The 26,402-nt window shown below is 43.8% G+C and overlaps 1 protein-coding gene across 10 annotated transcripts in view; it reads right to left on the bottom strand.

Moving 5' to 3' along the window:
* LOC109900162 (receptor-type tyrosine-protein phosphatase mu) overlaps positions 1-26,402 on the bottom strand; it is a 317,021-nt gene that overhangs the window by 109,096 nt on the left and 181,523 nt on the right. For all 10 annotated transcript variants that reach the window (XM_031836211.1, XM_031836212.1, XM_031836213.1 and 7 more), the window contains exons 10-12: positions 24,581-24,782; positions 24,220-24,322; positions 674-947 (exon numbers count right to left, since the gene is read on the bottom strand). In XM_031836211.1, coding sequence (XP_031692071.1) covers positions 674-947; positions 24,220-24,322; positions 24,581-24,782 — 579 coding nt within the window. The remainder of the gene's footprint in view (positions 1-673; positions 948-24,219; positions 24,323-24,580; positions 24,783-26,402) is intronic.

Genomic DNA, 26,402 nt, shown 5'->3' with positions numbered 1-26,402 from the left:
GGTTGGTTGGAATACTGGGTTATTGACCATTATGATGCAGGATTGGTTATCAAATAGGCCTTGAAGGAGAGTCTTGTTGTGCCTGTTCATTGATCTTCATTTTCCGCACTCGTACAGTTTGCTCTGCTGTCTGTTTCAGGCCGGTGTTTTCACAGTGGCTGTGAATGGGGAAGTGATGGAACTTTAGTGGTGGGTTGAACTTTATGTAGGTTTTTGGTGGCAATGTTGTCTCCTACAGTAGTAGGTGACAGCAGATGAGAGTGGTCATGTTAACCCTGGCTGTGAGGGCGTGGGACAAAATGTAGATGACCAAGAAAGAACGCACTTAAAAATAGCAATCCATCAGACGGTTCCATAATGCCACATTGATGTGAACATCCTATTTCTACTTGGTGCTTTTAAATAAGAGGCAATTTTCTTTTCAAAATGAGGACTATTTAGGTTAAGGGGTTCAATATCAGATATTAACAATAAGTGCAAATGAATTCAAAATGGGCTTTTGTAAAGCTGTTAAAAGCATCAGTTACAAGACATTGAATCAGTTTCACATCCAACCTTGTTGTGGGGCGTGAACGAGCTATGACTGACATGTCAAGCCAACCAATCGATAAGCAGCCTCTGGGACATATCCCAGCAGCCAATCCCCACCCCAACATCTCCCCTGCTCACTCACCCCATTGGCTGTGCTGACAGCCTGGTAGTAGATGCTGTAGCTCTTGTGGGGGAGGAGGGGGGCGTTCCAGTAGCCGTTGTAGGTGCGGTTGTCTCCGATGCAGAAGGGTACGGGGGTTTTGATGTCGCCCATGGGCAGCTCGGCCGTGAAGTAATACTGTGAGTTGAGCACGGTGGCGTTCTGGAAGTGGATGGGCACCGGGTAGCAGCGCAGGATTTCTGCCACCCTTCGTGCCCGCCGGGGTCGCTCTTCCTCCACAACCACCTGGTACTTACTGACGGGGAAAGGGAGAAAAAGATCAATCAATTAAATGTACGTATTTAGCCCTTTTAACAACAAATTGAAGTGCATCCCAGTAATCCACCCCCCCCCCCCCCCCCTCAAAAAAAAAAAACAACAACATCAAAATAACACTTGGAATCTATGTAAAATAAGGACTACATTTCACAGGTAACATAACGTAGCAGGTGTAAAAGTATTGCCTGAAAATTATCCCTGCCATACTGGTCTTGATGAGAAGAATACTACTGTTGGGGGAGGTTCTCTTCTGCACTGTTCAACCAATCCAGTAAATGTGGAGGAGCAGTTAAGATGGAGTGTCGCCAGAGAGGAAGATAACTGGGCCCAAAACCTCTTCTCCAGCAGGTTGAGTTTTTATGTTTATTTCGCTCACCAAGCAAGGAGTTTTTGTATGGAGGTCAATGAGTGTCGAATTTGGTTCATATATTTTTTGTATGGCTTATTTGCTATGTGTGGCTTATTTGGTCGAATAGAAGTTTCGTAATGATTTGGTTGTTACGAGTGTACTGATACAAGTAGAACACACGACATCCTGGCAACTTTGAGAAAAAAAACCTATCGGAGTTGTGCCTGGTTGTCACTAGTTACCACAGCCACAAAGTCATAATCCCCAACTATTTCTACAATTACTCTTCTTAAAATGTGATTTCAAACCTAACCACACTGCTAACCTTACGCCTAACCCTAAATTATGATCAAAAAGCAAAATGTTTGCTTTCATTAATTTTTACGATATAGCCCATTAGCCCATGACTTTGTGGCTGTGGTAACTAGCGCATCTGCCCTCATTGGCTTGAATGGTCCCACCTGATCTTGCCTCTTCCCAACTGCCTTCCATTTTTGAAGCCATTTTTCATTGTTAGAGCGGAGTATCTGGTCTATATAATGGATAGTTTGTGGTGTTGCCTTGTTAATGTCCAAGAGTGGAAGTCGCAGCACAGGCTCCCTTCCCATTTCCCTTGAACAGAAGATTTGATTGTTGTGGACTCGGCAGAGGTCAATTTACAGGTAAATGCCAAGATAGAGAAAATGCCAACATAAAGTGTCTTAATAGGGCATTAGGCCACCATGAGCCAGAACAGCTTCAATGCACCTTGGATTCTACAAGTGTCTGGAAATATATTGGAGAGATGTGACACCATTCTTCACACAAAACATTCCCTAATGTGGTGTTTTGTTGATGGTGGTTGAAAACGCTGTCTCAGGCACCGCTCCAGAATCTCCCATAAGTGTTCAATTGGGTTGAGATCTGGTGACTGAGATGGCCACGGCATATGGTTTACATAATTTTCATGTTCATCAAACCATTCAGTGACCACTCCTGCCCTGTGGATAGGGGCATTGTCATCCTATGGGGGCATAGCCACGGTAGCCAAAATAATGGCCAAAATAATAGTGTGCCTAGAATTTTTATAAATAATCGTAAGGGCTTAATTAACTCAGCAACCACAAGACACGACACCTGTTTGGAAGCACATGCAATATACTTTGTAACCCTCAATACTCAAGTGTATTCCATTACTTTGGCAGTTCCCTGAATGTTAACTCCACAGTTTCATTTGTGTCTTTATTTGGTTACTGGCTCATCATTATATACTGTATGTCAAGGCCACATCTTTTCAAACCTGAAAGGATCAAAGAAATCTCTGCCTGCTAGGTTTCGATTTTCCTTGGTTGTATCTTTAATCCATTATTGTTTATTAATGAAATTGCCAAACTGAACCAGATTGAGAAAAATACGGAACACGTTAATTAACGATGACAGAATCCCATTTCCACTAGTTCAAAGGCCATAGTTTACATGAGCTGCAGTTTGTGTTTCTCCACTGAAAACACTTTCACCAGCAACCTCAAGTCCTGCAGTCTACCCTTTTATTAGAAAACATATGCAAATGTTAAAAGTAAAACAACAAAGCATGACTCCTCAGTGACTTTCAACGTGGCACCGCCATAGCATGCCACATTTCCAACAAGTTAGTTCGCCAAATTTCTGCCCTGCTTGTGCTGCCTCAGTCAACTGTAAGTGCTGTTATTGTGAAGTGGAAACATCTAGGAGCAACAACGGCTCAGCCGCAAAGTGGTAGCCCACACAAGCTCACAGAACAGAACCGCTGTTGTATGTAGAAACACTGTTGCGCGTAGCACATACATAATCGTTTGTCCACGGTTGCAACACTCACTACTGACTTCTGAACAGTCTCTGGAAGCAACGTCAGCACAAGAACTGTTTGTCGAGAGCTTCATGAAATGGGATCACCATGAGCAATGCCCATACCCTTCCAAGGTGGCATAGCAGTTGAGACGTCTTTTGTCCTCGTCTTGTCCTGTGTATATATATATATATATTTACAACTTTTTTCACATACATTTTATTTTTATTTTCCATCAAATCATCTTCAAAACACTCTCCTGCAACCCGCCTCACCAATTTATATTTATAAAAAAGTATTATTTACCTCATCTGTAATCCTCCAAGAAGCTAGCCAGAAACTCCAAGAAGCTAGCCTGAAACTAGCCAGAAGCTAATCCAGAAGCTAATCAGAAGCTAGTTCAGAAGCTAGTTAGCTTCTTTACTGGCAAATCGTTAGTATTCAGCTAACCACGGTTTGTGGTCATCAGCTATCCTTTAGCTCGAAAATCTATCGCCAGTTCTGTACGGCGCAGCGCGGCTCGGAACGGATCATACCGGACCAATTTCTCTCTCCATGTCCCTGGATTTCGACTGCTCTATCTGAATAGACAATCGGACAATTTATTTATTTTTATTATTATTATGTTTTCTTCTTGGGCCTCTATAACTATATCTATTGTTTTTATTTTTGTTGTTGTTGTGTGATTTGGATTAATCCCCTCTACCACACGGAACCCCACTAATCTACGAGGTGGCTAACAACAGACCTCCATCCTATGCTAGCTTGCTACCGATGGCCTGGCTAGCTGTCTAAATTGCCGTGACCTCCAACCAACCTCTCCACTCACTGGACCCTTTTGATCACTCGACTAAGCATGCCTCTCCTTAATGTCAATATGTCTTGTCCATTGCTGTTCTGGTTAGTGTTTATGGGCTTATTTCACTGTAGAGCCTCTAGTCCTGCTCACTATACCTTATCCAACCTATTAGTTCCACCACCCACACATGCAATGACATCTCCTGGTTTCAATGATGTTTCTAGAGACAATATCTCTCTCTTCATCACTCAATACCTAGGTTTACCTCCACTCTATTCACATACTACCATACCTTTGTCTGTACATTATACCTTGATGCTATTTTATCGCCCCCAGAAACCTCCTTTTACTCTATGTTCCAGACGTTCTAGACGACCAATTCTCATAGCTTTTAGCCGTACCCTTATTCTACTCCTCCTATGTTCCTCTGGCGATGTAGAGGTGAATCCAGGCCCTGCAGTGCCTAGCTCCACTCCTATTCCCCAGGTGCTCTCTTTTGACGACTTCTGTAACCGTAATAGCCTTGGTTTCATGCATGTTAACATTAGAAGCCTCCTCCCTAAGTTTGTTCTATTCACTGCTTTAGCACACTCTGCCAACCCGGATGTTCTAGCTGTGTCTGAATCCTGGCTTAGGAAGACCACCAAAAATTCAGAAATTTTTATTCCAAACTACAACATTTTCAGACAAGATAGAACTGCCAAAGGGGGCGGTGTTGCAATCTACTGCAAAGATAGCCTGCAAAGTTCTGTCCTACTATCCAGGTCTGTACCCAAACAATTTGAACTTCTACTTTTAAAAATCCACCTCTCTAAAAACAAGTCTCTCACCGTTGCCGCCTGCTATAGACCACCCTCTGTTCCCAGCTGTGCTCTGGACACCATATGTGAACTGATTGCCCCCCATCTATCTTCAGAGTTCGTGCTGCTAGGCGACCTAAACTGGAACATGCTTAACACCCCAGCCATCCTACAATCTAAACTTGATGCCCTCAATCTCACACAAATGATCAATGAACCTACCAGGTACCTCCCCAAAGCCTTAAACACGGGCACCCTCATAGATATCATCCTAACCAACTTCCCCTCTAAATACACCTTTGCTGTCTTCAACCAAGATCTCAGCGATCACTGCCTCATTGCCTGCATCCGTAATGGGTCAGCGGTCAAACGACCTCCACTCATCACTGTAAAAACGCTCCCTGAAACACTTCTGCGAGCAGGCCTTTCTAATCGACCTGGCCGGGGTATCCTGGAAGGATATTGATATCATCCCGTCAGTAGAGGATGCCTGGATATTTTTTTTAAATGCCTTCCTAACCATCTTAAATAAACATGCCCCATTCAAGAAATTTAGAACCAGGAACAGATATAGCCCTTGGTTCTCCCCAGACCTGACTGCCCTTAACCAACACAAAAACATCCTATGGCGTTCTGCATTAGCATCGATATGCAGCTGTTCAGGGAAGCTAGAAACCATTATACACAGGCAGTTAGAAAAGCCAAGGCTAGCTTTTTCAAGCAGAAATTTGCTTCCTGCAACACTAACTCAAAAAAGTTCTGGGACACTGTAAAGTCCATGGAGAATAAGAACACCTCCTCCCAGCTGCCCACTGCACTGAAGCATTTTTCTACGCCTGGCCATGCTTTCCACCTGGCTACTCCTACCCCGGTCAACAGCACTGCACCCCCAACAGCAACTCGCCCAAGCCTTCCCCATTTCTCCTTCTCCCAAATCCATTCAGCTGATGTTCTGAAAGAGCTGCAAAATCTGGACCCCTACAAATCAGCCGGGCTAGACAATCTGGACCCTTTCTTTCTAAAATTATCTGCCGAAATTGTTGCCACCCCTATTACTAGCCTGTTCAACCTCTCTTTCGTGTCGTCTGAGATTCCCAAAGATTGGAAAGCAGCTGTGGTCATCCCCCTCTTCAAAGGGGGGGACACTCTTGACCCAAACTGCTACAGACCTATATCTATTCTACCGTGCCTTTCTAAGGTCTTCGAAAGCCAAGTCAACAAACAGATTACCGACCATTTCGAATCTCACCATACCTTCTCTGCTATGCAATCTGGTTTCAGAGCTGGTCATGGGTGCACCTCAGCCACGCTCAAGGTCCTAAACGATATCTTAACCGCCATCGATAAGAAACATTACTGTGCAGCCATATTCATTGATCTGGCCAAGGCTTTCGACTCTGTCAATCACCACATCCTCATCGGCAGACTCGACAGCCTTGGTTTCTCAAATGATTGCCTCGCCTGGTTCACCAACTACTTCTCTGATAGAGTTCAGTGTGTCAAATCGGAGGGTCTGCTGTCCGGACCTCTGGCAGTCTCTATGGGGGTGCCACAGGGTTCAATTCTTGGACCAACTCTCTTCTCTGTATACATCAATGATGTCGCTCTTGCTGCTGGTGAGTCTCTGATCCACCTCTACGCAGATGACACCATTCTGTATACTTCCGGCCCTTCTTTGGACACTGTGTTAACAACCCTCCAGGCAAGCTTCAATGCCATACAACTCTCCTTCCGTGGCCTCCAATTGCTCTTAAATACAAGTAAAACTAAATGCATGCTCTTCAACCGATCGCTACCTGCACCTACCCGCCTGTCCAACATCACTAATCTGGACGGCTCTGACTTAGAATACGTGGACAACTACAAATACTTAGGTGTCTGGTTAGACTGTAAACTCTCCTTCCAGACCCATATCAAACATCTCCAATCCAAAGTTAAATCTAGAATTGGCTTCCTATTTAGCAACAAAGCATCCTTCACTCATGCTGCCAAACATACCCTTGTAAAACTGACCATCCTACCAATCCTCGACTTTGGCGATGTCATTTACAAAATAGCCTCCAATACCCTACTCAACAAATTGGATGCAGTCTATCACAGTGCAATCCGTTTTGTCACCAAAACCCCATATACTACCCACCATTGCGACCTGTACGCTCTCGTTGGCTGGCCCTCGCTTCATACTCGTCGCCAAACCCACTGGCTCCATGTCATCTACAAGACCCTGCTAGGTAAAGTCCCCCCTTATCTCAGCTCGCTGGTCACCATAGCATCTCCCACCTGTAGCACACGCTCCAGCAGGTATAGATCTCTCTAGTCACCCCCAAAACCAATTCTTTCTTTGGCCGCCTCTCCTTCCAGTTCTCTGCTGCCAATGACTGGAACAAACTACAAAAATCTCTGAAACTGGAAACACTTATCTCCCTCACTAGCTTTAAGCACCAACTGTCAGAGCAGCTCACAGATTACTGCACCTGTACATAGCCCACCTATAATTTTGCCCAAACAACTACCTCTTTCCCAACTGTATTTCATTTTTATTTATTTATTTATTTAGCTCCTTTGCACCCCATTATTTTTATTTCTACTTTGCACATTCTTCCATTGCAAAACTACCATTCCAGTGTTTTACTTGCTATATTGTATTTACTTTGCCACCATGGCCTTTTTTGCCTTTACCTCCCTTCTTACCTCATTTGCTCACATTGTATATAGACTTGTTTATACTGTATTATTGACTGTATGTTTGTTTTACTCCATGTGTAACTCTGTGTCGTTGTATGTGTCGAACTGCTTTGCTTTATCTTGGCCAGGTCGCAATTGTAAATGAGAACTTGTTCTCAACTTGCCTACCTGGTTAAATAAAGGTAAAATAAATAAATAAAATAAAAAATGCCACGTGTCAGCTTGAGTGGTGTAAAGCTCACCACCATTGAACTCTGGAGCAGTGGAAACGCATTCTCTGGAGTGATGAATCATGCCATCTGGCAGTCCGCTGAACAAATCTGGGTTTGGCGGATACCAGGACAACGCCACCTGCCTGAATGTATACTGCCAACTGTAAAGTTTGGGCTAGGCCCCTTAGTTCCAGTGAAGGGAAATCTTAACACTACAGCATTCAATGACATTCTAGAAAATTCTGTGCTTCCAACATTCTGGCAACAGTTTGGGGAAGGCCTTTTCCTGTTTCAGTATGACAAATCAAATAAAAGTTAATTTGTCAGGTGCGCCGAATACAACAGGTACAGTGAAATGCTTACTTACAAGCTCTAACCAATAGTGCAAAAAAGGTATTAGGTGAACAATAGGTAGGTAAAGAAATAAAACAGTTAAACGACTATATACAGTAGCGCGGCTATAAAAGTAGCGAGGCTACATACAGACACCGGTTATTCAGGCTGATTCGTGCCCCCCGTACACAAAGCAAGTTCCATACAGAAATAGTTTGTGGAGATTGGTGTGGAAGAATTTGACTGGCCTGCACAGAGCCATGACCTCAACCCCATCGAACACCTTTGGGATGAATTGAAACGCCGACTGCGAGCCAGGCCTAATCGCCCAACATCAGTGCCCGACCTCACTAATGCTCTTGTAGCTGAATGGAAGCAAGTCCCTGCAGCAATGTCCCAACATCTAGTGGAAAGCCTTCCCAGAAGAGTGGAGTATACTGTACTGAATAGAAGCAAAAATCTGTTAGCATTGGGATGAGAGAGACTCTCGCACTTGGGGTTGGCGGAGGTGGTGACACGCTTTAGTATTGGCAAGGGGGTCTCTCCCTCTTCCTCTCTCTCTGACTTAGCGAACACAGCCCAGCTTTAATTAACTCAGTAAAGCCTGCAGCCTAGCAACCCAGAGAAATAGACCGCCATCTAATTTACAGTGCGCTATAGCGATAGCAGTCGGGCGGGCAATATCCCATCTATGTGGAGGGATTTAAATGGCATAAAATAAAAGGGGGAACTGTGCAAGCGTTCCCGGCTTGCTCTCTGCCAGGATATTTGACAACTGAACCCCTGACACTGGCTGGGGATGAGCGCGCGGCTGTAAGTGTGTACCAAATAATAATGATATGAAAAAGGTTCCTACTAGCGCACCAGCCCCCTATTCCGTGTCAGGCCTGGAATTAAGTTTATTATAAGAAGAGAGATCAACATGCATGATCCAACCCTGAACCAGGCTTTCTGGTGAGAAATTAGAGCAGGGTAGAAAGCCGTGGGAAGCGGCAGAGGCAATAGGCAATATTAATAGGAACTGGATAAGGATTGGCTGGGAGACAAAGTACTTTTTCAGTATGCGGGTGACGGATCAAGTAAGCCCAAGTCCAAAGCCTTTTTCCAATGCAATAGATTGGGATATTGTCAGGGAGGGAGGGAAGGAACAAATGAACATGGAGGTGAAATGACAAGTAGGCCCAGGCAGGCAGGGAGGGAGCCAGGTGGGTCTCTATTAGTCCAATGTGTGTGTGTTAGTCCACGAACACAGTGTAGCGCAATACAGCAGAACAGAAGCAGCTAAATAAGAGGGAACGATTCAGCCTCTCTTTTCTCCCTCCTAAAGAGCAGCACCAAGACAAATGAGCTCAAAAGTACCCTGGCCTCCACTATTTGTCCTTTAAATAATTCAAACACCTAAAAGGTCAAAACACTCTTCTCACTCACTTCTCCTTTATCAAAGTCTGGTTGTAGACAGAGTAGAGAGGGAGAGAGGAGTTTGCATTGCATTGAGGCAAATGGACCAGCGTCACTGGTAATGAGGTTAAGGTGTGTGAACAGATATACAATCGGTACTCTGATAAATCAAGAGCAGATACTACCTTCCATAATAAGTTGAGTATGAACATTGAATATGAGTTTGAACACTGAATATGAACATTGAATATGAGTATGAACACTGAATATGTGTTTGAACACTGAATATAAACACTGAACACTGAATATGAACACTGAATATGAGTTTGAACATTGAATATGAACACTAAATATGAGTATGAACATTGAATATGAGTATGGGCATTGAATATGAACATTGAATATGAGTATGAACATTGAACATGAGTATGAACATTGAATGTAAGTATGAACATTGAATATGAGTATGAACATTGAACATGAGTATGAACACTGAATATGAGTATGAACATTGCATGTAAGTATGAACATTGAATGTAAGTATGAACATTGAATATGAACATTGAATATGAGTATGAACATTGAACATGAGTATGAACATTGAATATGAGTATGAACATTGAATGTAAGTATGAACATTGAATATGAACATTGAATATGAGTATGAACATTGAACATGAGTATGAACACTGAATATGAGTATGAACATTGGATGTAAGTATGAACATTGAATATGAACATTGAATATGAGTATGAACATTGAACATGAGTATGAACATTGAATGTAAGTATGAACATTGAATATGAACATTGAATATGAGTATGAACATTGCACATGAGTATGAACACTGAATATGAGTATGAACATTGAACATGAGTATGAACACTGAATACGAGTATGAACATTGAATGGGAGTATGAACATTGAACGGGAGTATGAACATTGAATATGAGTATGAACACTGAATATGAGTATGAACATTGAATGTAAGTATGAACATTGAATATGAGTATGAACATTGAATATGAGTATGAACATTGAACATGAGTATGAACACTGAATATGAGTATGAACATTGAATGTAAGTATGAACATTGAATATGAGTATGAACATTGAATGAGTATGAACATTGAACATGAGTATGAACATTGAACATGAGTATGAACATTGAACATGAACATGAGTATGAACATTGAATATGAACATTGAATATGAACATTGAACATTGAACATGAGTATGAACATTGATTATGAACATTGAACATGAGTATGAACATTGAATATGAGTTTGAACATTGAATATGAGTATGAACATTGAATGTGAGTATGCACATTGAACGTGAGTATGAACATTGAACGTGAGTATGAACATTGAACGTGAGTATGAACATTGAACATGAGTATGAACATTGAACATGAGTATGAACATTGAATATGAACATTGAATATGAGTATGAACGTTGAACATGAGTATGAACATTGAACATGAGTTTGAACATGAGTATGAACATTGAATATGAACATTGAACATGAGTATGAACATTGAATATGAGTATGAACATTGAACATGAGTATGAACATTGAATATGAGTATGAACATTGAATATGAGTATGAACATTGAATATGAGTATGAACATTGAATAGGAGTTTGAATATTGCTGATTTGATCCCCGTCCTCTTTGTGACACTCCAACATTAGAACTATAATTGCTGTAATTAGCTCAAAATAATCCTTTAGTTAATTGAGATGGTAATGCAACCCAAAAAGTTTCATGTGAAAAAATATATAATTTTATCAAATGTTATGGCTAATCAGGATATCTGAAGCCATCAGCCCACAAATCATAATTAAAAGCAAATCAACAATCATAACTAATCTCATTTTGTCAATCCTTATAACTAACCATGATGTTTTATAATATAACATAATGGAATATTTGTGCAGCTTTTACCGGGTGGCTCTAGCGTACAGCACAGCATCTGCTGTTTTCGTCACTTTTAAACGGAGCATAACGTTAAGCTGACCTAACTTCAAGGCTGTTTATCGTGAGTGTTACTCATGCACAGTCAAGTGGAACTGAAAGGGGAGTGAGGTGCAAAGACAACGTACAACAAATTCAGCTGATCTCTGACCTTTCCAGGAAGTAACCATCTGCTTTCACCTGAGCGGAATCTCTAGAAGAAAATACTTGCAAACAAGAACCGAGAAAGCTCCAGAGTCCTGACTCCACTTGCCACAATCATAATTCCCAACGGCCCACACCTGTGTAAAGCCCCGAAACAACGTTTGTCTTGGAAATAACACAGTTTGTTGGGTTGAGTGCTCTCCAAACTGGAGGCTGCATTATAAATAGTTGGGCCTATTCAATATTCAATAATTACATTTCCCCCTGGCTTAGTCCACATCCATTGGAGAGTAGATCGGTCATAAACTGCTTGAGAATATTGGGGCAGGTCCCCGTGAATATGCTAGTCGCCTCTGCTCTTTGAACTGTATAGCTCATTACAGACATCCACAGCATCAATAAGTTCCCTTCTGACTTTCTCCGGAGCCCCCCGAACCCTCTTGGCGCAGCGCTATTTAACGATAAAATCTATGTAATAAAATATTAATTACGGTGAACAGGCAGGCGAGAAATAAGAGGGCTAATTACGAACCCTGCACAGAACCAAAGGCAGGGCAGAGATGGAGGGAGGGAGGGAGGGAAAAGAAGAGGAGTGAAGGGAGTGGAGGATGAGTATGATGAAGAGAAAGAAGAGAGAAGCGGAGGGCAGCTAGGTGAGAGCGTGGGAGAAGAGGAGGAGCTGAGGAGAACATTAAGTCACAGATTTAGGGCCTCTTTAAAGGCCAGCTATTACTTTAAGAAGCTGTCACCGCAGTGATTTATCCCTCCCTCCCTCCACCAGGTATACCAGGTGACTGTGCCTCTGGGACAGATGCCTCCCATTGTTCTTACCCATTATAGTTCTAACCATTAGATCCTCCTGTGAAGGTACAGTACATTAAAGTCTGGCTAAACCAGACTGAACTCAATGCGGTGAGTGTTGCATTCAGTCTGGTTAAACCAGGCTAAAAGTATAGGAACTAATTGAGCCCTCCAGAAGAAAATCCAGACTAAGAAATAGCAACTGAAATGTTGAAATTTTGCATTATTATGCCAATGAGGGAAATAATGCCTATATGTCTGAATAGAACAAGCAGCATAAACCGATAAACAGCAGTTGCAGTAAAGGCCTATTTATGATAATGCTATGATAAAGCACTATTCTTTTTACCGCCAGACAACAGGTCAAAAGTTGATATTTTCTCTGCAAATTACCGGGGTGAAAAATGTGTCTGCTTTCTGGGCACAGCCAGTAAAGAGAGAAAAACATAAGCTCGGGGGCTGGAACCGGAGAAGAACGATGCATCTTCAATAAATAATACAAAACCCAGCACAAATGGCTGCTCCAAGGCTACCTGCAACGTCTAGATATCATTTTGAGAAAAACAACTCCCACTTAATTAAATATTTTTCTCTCCCGGTGCCCCCAGGGCACTAGTAAATGTCCTGAGAATTGGAAGAAAATCAAGAGAAATGTGCATCAATACAGGACAAAATGGCTGCCACTCATCTATCCCTTCTTCCCAGCTAAAATATCAGACTTTATTGGACAACCATCAGGATTATCATAGTGAAAAATACATATTGGTGTGCTGTATACTTAAAAGCAATGCGTTGGCAGATTATGAGTATAATCATTTATTTTTCCTTCAGGAGAGTTGGAAAGTGCTGATGGCAAAACTGTCTCCATGATCTCACTGCGGGCTTAATATCGGCAACAATCTCCTCTGGCCTTAGCTTTACCGCGAGCAATGGAACTGCTGAGACACCAACTGAAAACTAAGCAAAAAAGTTTGTACAGATCACATCGTGGCCAGACTACTGTTGTTATTTCTTTGACTTTTGTAGTTCTAGTACTATTTAGTGTTCAATTAACTCTCCTTCATTCAATCCACAACAATCAATGAGGATACTTAGAGAGAGAAAGAAGTGGGGCTATTAACTGGCCACTTCGTAGCTACCCAGGGAAAAGAGAGAAACCTTTGAGAGGAATTCAAATGAGGTTGGGCTGGGAGACAATCTTTAGTGGCTGACACTGGTCCAGGAGAGGCAGGGAGGTTTGGAGGAGTGGTTGGGAGGATTGTCTCCCCCAAGGTAGTGTAAATCACCCCCTCTACATGGCCTAGAGACCCAACAGTCATATTGCAGTCAGCTAGGAGCATACACCTATGGAGAACTAGTTCTACTTAGCCAGGAACCGATTGGAGCAGAACACAGCAGAGAGGGAGCTAAGAGACTGTAAACATGGTCATAGTCATTATAAAAGCGGGGAGCGAAGTGGGACTGTGTGCTTTGAGAGAGACAAAAGGTGAGAAAACATTCCACAGCCAACGACTCAGACCACCCACCTGGTGAGTGAGTGAGTGAGTGACAGAGAGAGAGAGGAGGTAGCGAGAGAGAATGGGAAAAAAGGGAGGTAGACAGAAAGGGAGAGAAGGTAGAGAGAGAGAGGCAGAGGCAACAAAGCTAAACACTGTTTCAGTCGTGCAACCTCAGCTGACACCAATTAGGTCTCCTTGTGCCGCGCTGCCAGCACCGTTTCAGTGTGGCGCCCCATGTGACGCTAGACCAATTACACACAGCCTCCACGTTGGCATGGACTCAATGGTGACCCGGGACTTTGAGAGGAGAGGATGAACAGAATAAAAAACAGAATGAGGGGGTGAAAGGAGAGAAGTGAGGGAGGAGGCTAGTGAGGTCTAATTAACTTTGCATAATGTTTTCCCTTGCTAGTCTCAACTCAGCGATACTACCACTATTGATCCTCCCAAACTATCCTTTCAGTTATCTCAAACTCTTCCCTCAGGTGGTGGTCCAGTACTGCCCCCTCCACTCTGTGACTGATTTAGGGATAAAGGGACTGCATGGCCCCATCTCCTGAGGCCAGCATCGACAGCACTCCTCCCCCTGTAGCCTCCACCTGTCTCCCTGCTCCCTTATTTATCACCTCCCCCATAAAATAGGAGCAGGTCTACACAAATGAGGCCAAGCTGCACAGATTAAATGTCACTTAAATCTCAGGGAAACTTGCTGAGGAGGCTCCCACTGTGGATGGAGCCTGGACCCGGGAGGTATGACAGAGTTATAGGAAAGGGCAGGAAGAGAGGGTTGGAGATGAGCAGATAAGGGGAAATAGGGAACGTATATGCCTATCTAGTGATAACCTGTGGCCCCCTGATGCAAACACATTCAGCTCAGCAGGAACAGGAGCACTTAGGAGGGAGGATAGGGGAAGGGGGAGCCTCTGACCTGGGAGACTGAGCAACCAACTCCCCCTGAAACAACAGCCTTGTTTTCAGAGGCCGAGGCCCTTGAGTTCTCACCGGGGCCCAGCCCTCGTGTATCACTCTCTAGGGTTACACCACACCAGTCATTATGCCTGATAGACTGACACATAGAGATTTCTGTGGGATTTCTGGGGGTGTGGAGGCCCCTGCCTGCCATTGTCACAATGTAACCTCATCACAACGTTTCCTGTCTGTGTACACAGGAATCACGAGGAGACTTTCTTTGTCACAACACCGCGCCACACAAAACGCTAGGAGGACAACAATAACCTCTTCCTCTGGGAATGAATATAAAAAAGGGGTTACCCTCATGAGAGAGGACAGGTACTAATGAGATACCTCCCGTGGGGGGATGGATAAAACAGGACAAGTACTAATGAGATACCTCCCGTGGGGGGATGGATAAAACAGGACAGGTACTAATGAGATACCTCCCGTGGGGGGATGGATAAAACAGGACAAGTACTAATGAGATACCTCCCGTGGGGGGATGGATAAAACAGGACAAGTAATAATGTGATACCTCCCGTGGGGGGATGGATAAAACAGGACAGGTACTAAAGAGATACCTCCCGTGGGGGGATGGATAAAACAGGACAGGTACTAATGAGATACCTCCCGTGGGGGGATGGATAAAACAGGACAGGTACTAATGAGATACCTCCCGTGGGGGGATGGATAAAACAGGACAAGTACTAATGAGATACCTCCCGTGGGGGGATGGATAAAACAGGACAGGTACTAATGTGATACCTCCCGTGGGGGGATGGATAAAACAGGACAAGTGGTAATGTGATACCTCCCGTGGGGGGATGGATAAAACAGGACAAGTGGGTAATGTGACACCTCCCCTGGGGTAATGGATAAAACAGGACAAGTGGTAATGTGATACCTCCCCTGGGGTAATGGATAAAACAGGACAAGTGGTAATGTGATACCTCCCATGGGGGGATGGATAAAACAGGACAAGTGGTAATGTGATACCTCCCATGGGGGGATGGATAAAACAGGACAAGTGGTAATGTGATACCTCCCGTGGGGGGATGGATAAAACAGGACAAGTTGTAATGTGATACCTCCCATGGGGGGGATAGATAAAACAGGACAAGTGGTAATGTGATACCTCCCGTGGGGGGATGGATAAAACAGGACAAGTTGTAATGTGATACCTCCCATGGGGGGGATAGATAAAACAGGACAAGTGGTAATGTGATACCTCCCCTGGGGTAATGGATAAAACAGGACACGTGGTAATGTGATACCTCCCCTGGGGTAATGGATAAAACAGGACAAGTGGTAATGTGATACCTCCCGTGGGGGGATGGATAAAACAGGACAAGTAGTAATGTGATACCTCCCCTGGGGGGCTGGATAAAACAGGACAAGTAGTAATGTGATACCTCCCCTGGGGGGCTGGATAAAACAGGACAAGTCGTAATGTGATACCTCCCCTGGGGGGATGGATAAAACAGGACAAGTGGTAATGTGATACCTCCCCTGGGGTAATGGATAAAACAGGACAAGTGGTAATGTGATACCTCCCGTGGGGGGATGGATAAAACAGGACAAGTAGTAATGTGATACTTCCCCTGGGGGGCTGGATAAAACAGGACAAGTCGTAATGTGATACCTCCCCTGGGGGGATGGATAAAACAGGACAGGTAGAAAATGTGGTAGTGCAGATCACAAAATTAGAGAAACAAGGGATCTTGTTCCCTCCCTCTCTCTTAAATTCAAAAGGCTTTATTGGCATGGAAAGAGTAACCACATACATTGCCAAAGCAAACATATAGGAACATATTAAATCAATGATGACAGAAAGGGACTCTCTTTCCTTCTCCCTCCACATCCCTCTCCCTCCACATCCCTCTCCCTCCACATCCCTCCACATCCACATTCCTCCACATCCACATTCCTCTCCCTCCACATCCCTCTCCCTCCACATCCCTCTCCCTCCACATCCCTCTTACCCCCCCTTCTCTCAATTTAAGGGGCTTTATTGGCAGGGGAAACATATGCTTACATTGCCACAGCAAGTGGAATAGATAATACAAAAATGTACAGTAAAAATTACACTCAAAAGTTCCAAAAGCATAGAGACATTTCAAATGTCATATTATGTCTATATACAGTGTTGTAATGATGTGCAAATAGTTAGGGAAAAGAAATCAACATAAATAGGTCGTATTTACAATGGTGTTTTTTTTTCATTGGTTGCCCTTTTCACAGGTCACAAATCTTGCTGCTGTGATTGCACACCATGGTATTTACCCCATTGTTATGGGAGTTTATCCAAATTGTATTTGTTTTCAAATTCTTTGTGGGTCTGTGTAATCTGAGGGAAATATGTGTCTCTAATATGGTCATACATTGGGCAGGAGGTTAGGAAGTGTAGCTCAGTTTCCACCTCATTTTGTGGGCCATGTACACATAGCCTGTCTTCTCTTGAGAGCCAGGTCTGCCTTTGGTGGCCTCTCTCAATAGCAAGGCTATGCTCATAGTCTGTACATAGTCAAAGATTTCCTTCATTTTGGGTTAGTCACAGTGGTCAGGTATTCTGCCACTGTGTACTCTCTGTTTAGGGCCAAATAGCATTATAGTTTGCTCGGTTGTTGTGTAAATTATTCCCAAATTGTCAAGTCAAATCTTTATGTTTCCTCATGATTTGGTTGGGTCCAATTGTGTTGTTATCCTGGGGCTCTGTGGGGTGTGTTTGTGAACAGAGCCCCAGGACCAGCTTTCTTAGGGGGCTCTTCGCAAGGTTAATTTCTCTGTAGGTGATGGCTTTATTATCGATGGTTTGGGAATCGCTTCCTTTTCGGTGCTTGTAGAATTTAATTTCTCTTTTCTGGATTTTGATCATTAACGAGTATCGGCCTAATTCTGCTCTGCATGCATTATTTGGTGTTTTACGTTGTACACAGAGGATATTTTGGCAGAATTCTGAATGCAGTCTCAATTTGGTGTTTGTCCCATTTTGTGAATTCTCGGTTGTCCCATTTTGTGATCTTAGCCAGATCCTAAATTAGTATGTCAAATGTTATGTTCCTTTTGAAGGCCACTTGCCTTGAAGGCTACTTTTCTCTCAGAAGGCTAATTGTCTCTCAGATCGTTCATAGCTTTGTGGAAGTTATCTGTGGCGCTGATGTTTAGGCCGAAGTATGTATAGTTTTTTTGTGTGCTCTAGGGCAACAGTGTCTAGATGGAATTTGTATTCGTGGTCCTGGCAACTGGACCTTCTTAAGAACATATATTATTTTTGGCTTAATGAGATTTACTGTCAGGGCCCAGGTCTGACAATCTGTGCAGAAGATCTAGGTGCTGCTGTAGGCATTCCTTGGTTGGGGACAGAGGCACCAGATCATCAGCAAACAGTAGACATTTGACTTCAGATTCTAGTAGGGTGAGGCCAGGTGCTGCAGACTGTTCTAGTGCCCTTGCCAATTCGTTGATATATACGTTGAAGAGGGTGGGGCTTAAGCTGCATCCCTGTCTCACCCCCCGGCCCTGTGGAAAGAAATGTGTATTTTTTTCAATTTTAACCTCACACTTGTTGTTTGTGTACATGGATTTTATAATGTCCTATGATTTTCCCCCAACACCAGTTTCCATCAATTTGTATAGCAGACCCTCATGCCAAATTGAGACAAGTTCTTCTGAAATCAACAAAGCACGAGAAGACTTTGCCTTTGTTCTGTTTTTTTGTTTGTCAATTAGGGTATGCAGGGTGAATATGTGGTCTGTCGTACAGTAATTTGGTCAAAAAACTATTTAACATTTACTCAGTACATTGTTTTCGCTGAGGAAATATACAAGTCTGCTGGCCCCACAGGCCTTTTTAGAGTTGGAGGGTTTATATTTTGTCCTGTAGTTCTTTCAATGTAATTGGATAATCCATCTCCGATTTGGATAGGTAACTCTTCATGTTGTTGTTTGTTTAGATTTTTCCTATTCCCCAGAAGTGGTTAGATTTTATGGATTCTTCAATTACATTGAGCTGATTTCTGACGCGCTGTTCCTTCTTTTTCCGTAGTGTATTTCTGTATTGTTTTAGTGATTTACCATAGGCTCAGGTTTTCTAGGTCTCTATGTTTTTGGTTGGATATAGGTTCCTCAATTTCTATCGTAGGTTTTTGGATTCTTCATCAAACCATTTGTCATTGTTGTTAATTTTCTTAGGTTGTCTGCTTGACATTTTTTTATTTGATAGGGAAGCTGAGAGGTCAAATACTGTTTAGGTTTTTGACTGCCAAGTTTACACTTTCACTATTACAGTGAAACCTTTTGTCCAGGAAATTGTCTAGAACAGATTGAATTTGTTGTTGCCTAAATGTTTTTTTGGTAGATTTCCACACTATTTTCCTTCCAGCTACAGCATTTCTTAATATTATTCAGTTCCTTTGGCTTTGATGCCTCATGATTGAGCATAGCTCTGTTCAAGTAGAGTGTGATTTTGCTGTGATCTGATAGAACGTTCACAGTCAGTACACTGACACCCCTAAGAGACTCTGGGTTGAGGTCAGTGTTAAAGTAGTACAGTACTACTGCCAAGAGATGAGCTATAGGTTTACCTACCATAGGAGTGTCCTCGAAGTCTACCATTGACTATGTACATAGCCAGCATACAACAGAGATGCAAGAGTTGTGACCCGTTTTTGTTGGTTATGTTGCGTAGTTGTGTCTAGGGGGGCATATAGGGGAGGGAATGCTGTCCTGTTTGTCCCCCTGTGTGCTGGGGGTGTCGGGTTCTAGTCCAATTCTGGCATTTAGTTTGCCACAGACTAGCACATGTCCATGAGCCTGTAAATTGTTGATCTCTCCCTCTGGGATGGAGAAGCTGTCATCGTTAAAGTATGGGGATTCTATTGGGGGAATATAGGTAGCACACAAGGACATTTCTCTCTGTTGAGATCATTTCCTTATTAATTTCTAGCCAGATGTAAAATGTTCCTGTTTTGACTAGGTCTGCTCTATACCAAATTAGCATACCCCGAGTCTCTTCCCTGTTTCACACCTGGTAGTTTGGTGGATGGGACTACCAGTTCTCTCTAAACTAGAGGGCAACCATTGGGTCCGTCTCCTTTATATCATGTTTCTTGTTGGATGACAATGTCTGTATGCTCTTTAGGACAAATGCAGATGACCTCAGTCCTTTTATATTCCAGAATAAGATAGTAAAAGCTTTGTGTTCCATAGTGTCTAGTGTTGTTTTTGTGTGGTTTAGGCCCGGAGCATCAAAGTAGGTGTGAGCAGAGCATGTTGAGCATCTGATAAATACATCTTAGGTCATAGGATGGTGCTTGGGCGGGTGTAATAGTAGGGGTTGGGCCTGTTGCTCTGCTCACGGCCTGGGCATATGTCCTGCTGTCATGTTGAGGTCCTTGCCGCAGGGGCATGGGGTGGGCAGAAGAGGCATAGGTCTGACATGGTGGGGCCTATATAGGGTGTGGCCAGGGTTTGCTTGGGGTGGTCTTAGCTGGTTGGGGTGTGGTTGGTGATGGTGTGGTCTGGGTGTAGGTCCTCTTGGTGTGGGTTCTCTAGGTGCAGGTCTTTGGGAGGGGTTTAGCCACCAGCGTTTAGCCACTTTGTGTTAGGGAAAACGCTTTTCCTTTTGAATGTATTTGCCTTTTGAGTCAATGAGGAGCACAATCTTTGACTTTTGTGTGTCCTCAGTGGATGTGGGGGGGGGGGGGGGGGGGGGGTGATTGTCAGGAGGGCTATCGAGGGAGCTAACAGGAGGGATGTTAGGAGGGGGTGGGGTCTGTTGGGTTGGTGGATCCTGTGTTGTGTGTCCCATTGTGGTGTTGGGGTTGTGGTGCGGGTCTGAGATGGGCTGTTCTCTCTCTCCCCCTCTCTCTCACTCCCCCTCTCTCAGGAGTGTTTCTGGCTGTCCTCAGAGAAACAGATGACAGAGAGAAAGTGGTTTGACTCCGTAGCTGGGGCGATGCTGGGTTTAGGAGGCGTTACAAATCTTTTTCCACAGCGCTGGGTAAACGCTTGTCTTGGCACAGGGGGTGAGGAGGTTTGTGTGTGTGTGTCTATATGCGTGTGTGTGCGCTCGTCTGAGCAAGTGTGAGTGCAGGGTGGTGTGTGTCCTAGCCCTGGTGCGGCAGATTCGACACATTAGCGCAAGAGCGAACCTGACTGACAGTAATCCATTTAAAGGAGTAACTTGCCCCTGGTTAGGCTGCCATTGTAGCACCCCACATATGTAACGCTGCCAGACAGACCGCCCTTCAAACACCAGCCTGTCAATGATCCAGTCCCTCACAAGGCATTATGCCCCAAATGCGATATGTCAGACAGAGGTATTTTTGTGTGCGTCCCGACTCTTTGCTTTTACCAAACATTTACAGTCAGTTTGAAGGGTTGCAGTCTTAACGAACTGTATCACGGAAAAACATCTGGTATTTCACATTAAAATCTGTCTGGCTCAATCCCATCGCCAGGGAGGACTCTGATTATGGTGAATAAGTATGCATGTTCTTACACAGTATGTGGTGTATTCGTTTTGATCTCTTTGAGCCTTTGACAGGGTAACCAACATGTTATGAACAACATCAACTCCAATGCTACCGACTCCATGTTAAAACAAAGTGACAAAAATATCTCCAAAAGAAGAGCGCTGTCATATGATAATGAATTGCTCAAAAGCTCACATGGTTTCTCTTAATTCACTCCACTTTGTAGCAACAGAGGATTACCTCTTCAGCCACAGTCTGTGCTATGACAGTCTGTGCTATGACAGCCTGTGCTATGACAGCCTGTGCTATGACAGCCTGTGCTATGACAGCCTGTGCTATGACAGCCTGTGCTATGACAGCCTGTGCATGTCTGTGTGGTATGAATCTTTCTCTCCGTCTGACTCCGAGACTCCGTCTGACTCTTTCTGACTAACTCTTTCTCTTGAGACCTACTGTGTAGTTCTCCACTGTCATTCTGTCATAATATGCTGGAGGGAGTAAAAGAGGAGACTCCTTCAAATCCTGTTTTTCATCAACATCCTCCTTTATCTCCTGCCCTCTATTTTCTCCTTGACTTTCAACTTAGTTTCTTGTCTCCTCAGCCCACCCGCCTCTTCTTTTGAAGGGATATGGAGCTCCTGACTAAGTGTGTTTGTCACCTTTCTTCTCGACAGACTGCTACATATGTAACAAGTGAGTAGCTGGCAAGCATGCACACACACTTTGATTCAGAGTGCCGAGATCATCTTCCTACAAATCATGTTGGTAGCTGGAAACACAAAAGTTACACTTTGAAGGAGACCCTTCTTAATGTCATGGAGCTTTGAAATACACACGTTATTGAGCATAATCGCCTATTGAATGAAAATGCACACTGCGTTGTCAAGCCAGAACACTGCTGTGACCAAGGCCTAGGAATCTCAAAGAAACGTCAAAGGCATAGAAATTGGGAATCATATTTAATCATTGTTATTGCTATAGGCAGTAATACTACATATTAGGTCACTTAATTGACAGTCGATAATGCTCTTCAATATACAATATCAGAATTTTTCAAATGTGTCACGAAATGACAAATAATTCCAAATTAATCATATATCGCTCCAATTTACAGCCTTTGGTTTTCTTAATTTTCCTGGTGAGACATTGTGCTGGGATTATAAGGAGTTATACAAACCAGCGAACATTTTAGCTGGCAAATCCCCTCTTTAATCTTTTAGCGAATCCTTACCAGTCAACAAAAGACAGCCTCAATGCGCTAATTAGCGAATCCTGTGATTTCATTAAGACCCGTTAACTGTAATTAAGATGGCAACGACGGGCCCATGTGACAGTCGTTGAAAGGTCATCAGGGAGAGAAAAAAAGTGTACCCGATTTGGATTGGAGGATTGGAGGATTGGAGGAGGGCTGACAGTTTTCTTCCCATTTTTGGTGTTAATCTTAACGTACATTAGTGGGTTTTTTTGTTGGGGGGGGGGGGGGCGTGGTGACATGTCATTGGTGACACTATTGTTCAGTTGTTCAATTAAAAGGATTATGTTTGACGGAGAGTGAAGTGAATTCCAGTGTCCTACTTTTTCTGGATACCTTGCGGATGTTTGGGTCAGTCTACCTTATCTAAATAATAACAATATGCCACTTAGGACACGCTTTTATACAAAGCAACTTCCAGTACACTCAGGGCATTCCTTTATAGAATGTGATCGACAGGTGAAAAAGGCTAATATCACTACCGTCCATCTGTGTAACTTAGGCTCTATTCATGTGAGGTGGAGAGAGAGGCCTCTCTGTGTTTCTCTCAGTGTCTTTTGTCACTTTGCTCAAACGGCCATTAAAGTGGCTTCAGACAGGAGTGGATAGTAAATACTTCATGATGGGCCACCAGGTGCTAAAGCACATGCTCATTTATTTATACCGGCTGGTTTCTTCATACTAAAATACTTTTATCCTTCCTTTTGATAACAGAGACAGGTTGTCCTGTGTGTGTGTGTGTGGGCCCGTAGAGAAACTGGTTATCTCCTCAGTCTGAAACATTAAAACATGTAATCACTCTAGCTGCTGGCCAGCCCCTGTGTGTGTGTGTGTCCGTCGTCTCTGTGTGGGTCTATGAATGATTAAAAGAGCACAGAACTTGTGATAATGTTGTCTTAATGCAGTGCAAGGACTTCATGACTAAAGAGCAAACTACAGTAGGATATCCTGTCTGTGTGTGAAGGACAACCTCATCCCAACCGGCTAGCATATCTGCAGTCTTCACACACACATGCAGTCAGCGTACACATTTTCTCTCGCACACACACACACACACACACACACACACACACACACACACACACACACACACACACACACACACACACACAGCCAGACAAATTACAGACATAGGTTTCGTGGAGAACTCGTCGGCAGCACTTGCAGTAGTGGCCAATGAAGGAAGGATAACATGGCTGGGGTGTGGGAATCTGCCAGCACTGTTATTGATTTCTCTCTCAACCAAGAGAAAAATAAAGGCCCAAACCACCGTTTATGCTCCCAGGCAAGCGTATTGCATATTTCTGTTTATTTTCAGCGGTGTGCAAATCATAGGAGAGACACCCTTGACCACAATCTTTGCTTCCAGAAGAAGGAAGAATCGAGAAGTAGAGAGAGAAAGAGGAGGAGATTGAGATTGCTTATCTTTGGAGTCTGAGAGAACAGCTTTATTCTTATCTTTAAAAAGGCAAAAAAAGTGCTGCTTGCTCAGATCAAATGCCCACATTAATACATGCTGATAATGTTAAAAAACGAAATATGTTGTTGTGGATAATATCACCCAAGCCAATTACAATCAATTAGAAAGGAGGGCCGTTTCTGGTTGAGGGCCATTTCTGAGGGCCGTTTGCGAGGTGAAAGAAATTGTGGGAGCGAGAGGAGGAGAGGACGACAGTGGCTGGAGTGAGGGCAGGGTGTTTATCACTGTGTGTGTGACGTGAGTGTGTGTAGGGCTGTTTGATGTGTGAATGGGTCTACCTGACAGGGGCTCCTCTGCTCTGGGCAGGCTTCAGCAGGACAGTGACCGTGCTGTCTGTCTGGTTCAGGGGAGTCTCCTGGTCATAGCCTGGCATCAACGGAGCTGGGGGGGGGGGGGGACATGAGCACAGGAGACGGTGATTTGACTGACAAATAAAGACAGACGGAGACCCGGGGACAGACAGAGAGAGGAGACAGAGACAGACAGAGAACAGCAAGTACACACAAACACAGACAAACGCTACACCCAGGAACAATGAACACAGCTATATATTACTGGGGATCTTCTGGAAGATTTAGGGCTCTACAGTAGGTTGTCCAGGATTATTGGTTACTTGGTCCTCGTCAAAGTTTCTCATACCTGAGATCTTGGTGGTGAACTGGGTGATGACGGGAGGTCCAAAGCCCTTGACGGTGCTGGCCCGGATGGTGAAGGAGTATGTGGAGCCGGGGTAGAGACCCACAAACATGTGGGAGGTCTCGTTGCTGAACTTAAACACCTTGCCGCTCTGGTTGGTCAGGTCAAACTCCGTGTCGAAGGAGCTCAAGGCCTTGTAGGAGATCTGTGGATTGACACACAACCTAGATTAGATGATTGGATATGACAAGTTTATATCAAAGTTTCAAATCAAAGCGTCAGGCTTGCTACGGTCATAGCTATGGTTAGTTTTGGTGTATGGTAAAGATAATGGCGTACATCTATAAAACTACAATGTACTACAATACTGAAAGAGTTAGCACACAAAGTTAGAGTTTGCACCCAGAGCCCTTGATAGTGAAACTAGGCCTGAACTTTCCATAGAAGGTTCCTTCAAGTCAACGTTGAAAAGGGAGGAACTTGTGGGCAAAAAAAACAGCAGACAGAAACGCTCAGCTCCAATGTCATTTCCGTGATGGATTGAATGAGCGAGAGTGTGAGCAGGGGGGGGGGACACTTGTTTTATTCTAAACCCCCCACCCCATCAAGCAGGAGATTGGAGGCCCCGGGAATTTCTTTCTGAAAGGGAGTGCAGCGGAGCGGCGAATAGACCCCTCCTCCCTCCCCTCATTCATATAACTTTAGCAGTTCTCCCTCTCTCTCAGTAAGCTTCATTTAAATAAATCATTCGGTCTCCCCTAATGGAAAGCTCCATTATTATTCCGTTCTGATTCCCAATTAAGAAGCACAATGGGGAGTGTTGGAGTGCGGTGGCGGCCATTTGTATCCATCAGGTGTGAAATGCTGCTGCTCAGGGCTCTGGTGGGACATTAGTCTTCATCAGGCAGGGCGGGAGGGAGGCAGGGAGGCAGGGAGAGAGGAACGCATCTGGATCATTTCAAAAGGCTAGATAGCTAGCATTGAGCAGTATTATCACACACAAGACTGATTGGTGGGGTGAGGGATTTTCAGTTGGGAAAGGAGGATTCGATAGGGTTCAGTTAAGAGCAGGGGAAGTCGCCATGGTGACTGTGGTCATGTTTTGGTCAGTGACACACACACACACTTTGGCAAACTTGAAGAATGCAATGAACAGACATAGAAACAATTTCCTAGGGAACAACTCCTACGTAGTACTACATACAGAGCTATTGAAGTACTTAATGACTTATGACAATTAATCAACACACAAAAGTTTTCTTGTATCACCAGTCATAGTAGACTGAATTCGTCTCAACGCAAAGGGCCAGCTGTACATCTTCAAGGCGAAGCCCCTAAGAACGAGCCCATACTACAACTGCCGAACTGAGACAAAGCACAGTAAAGATGTGCCAACCCTGAACAAAATGCTGTTTTGGAGTGAGAGATGCATGGCTCACAGTCAAATACTGAAGAGCATATGAGGCAAGCTGAATGTCAGCCAATGATAATGGGGTTGACTTTATCAGAGTCTAATGAGGCAGAAAAAAACCTTTTGATTTGTCCAACTTGATCACAATAGCAGCTCAGAGTTACAGGGGGTGGAGGTGACAGAATATCATTTCATTATGTGCATACCTGACAGCTTAATTGGAGAATTTCAGCATAAATTGGGTTCTGGTACAATGGCTCTTTTGAACTCACTAAAAAGCCTCTAACATCGCATTGTGTGGAGAGTGGAAGTGCATGTCAAACGCAAGGCAAACGCTGCGATGGGAGAAACATGTAGTACTACAGTAGCCTATTCACATGAACAGTGCTTTACAATTATGTTTTATGTACAAAT

This window comes from Oncorhynchus kisutch, linkage group LG11 (genome assembly GCF_002021735.2).
Source record: "Oncorhynchus kisutch isolate 150728-3 linkage group LG11, Okis_V2, whole genome shotgun sequence".
Taxonomy (NCBI): domain Eukaryota; kingdom Metazoa; phylum Chordata; class Actinopteri; order Salmoniformes; family Salmonidae; genus Oncorhynchus; species Oncorhynchus kisutch.
The sequence above is the reverse complement of the archived record's forward strand: the minus strand, read 5'-3'. Positions and strand labels throughout refer to the sequence as shown.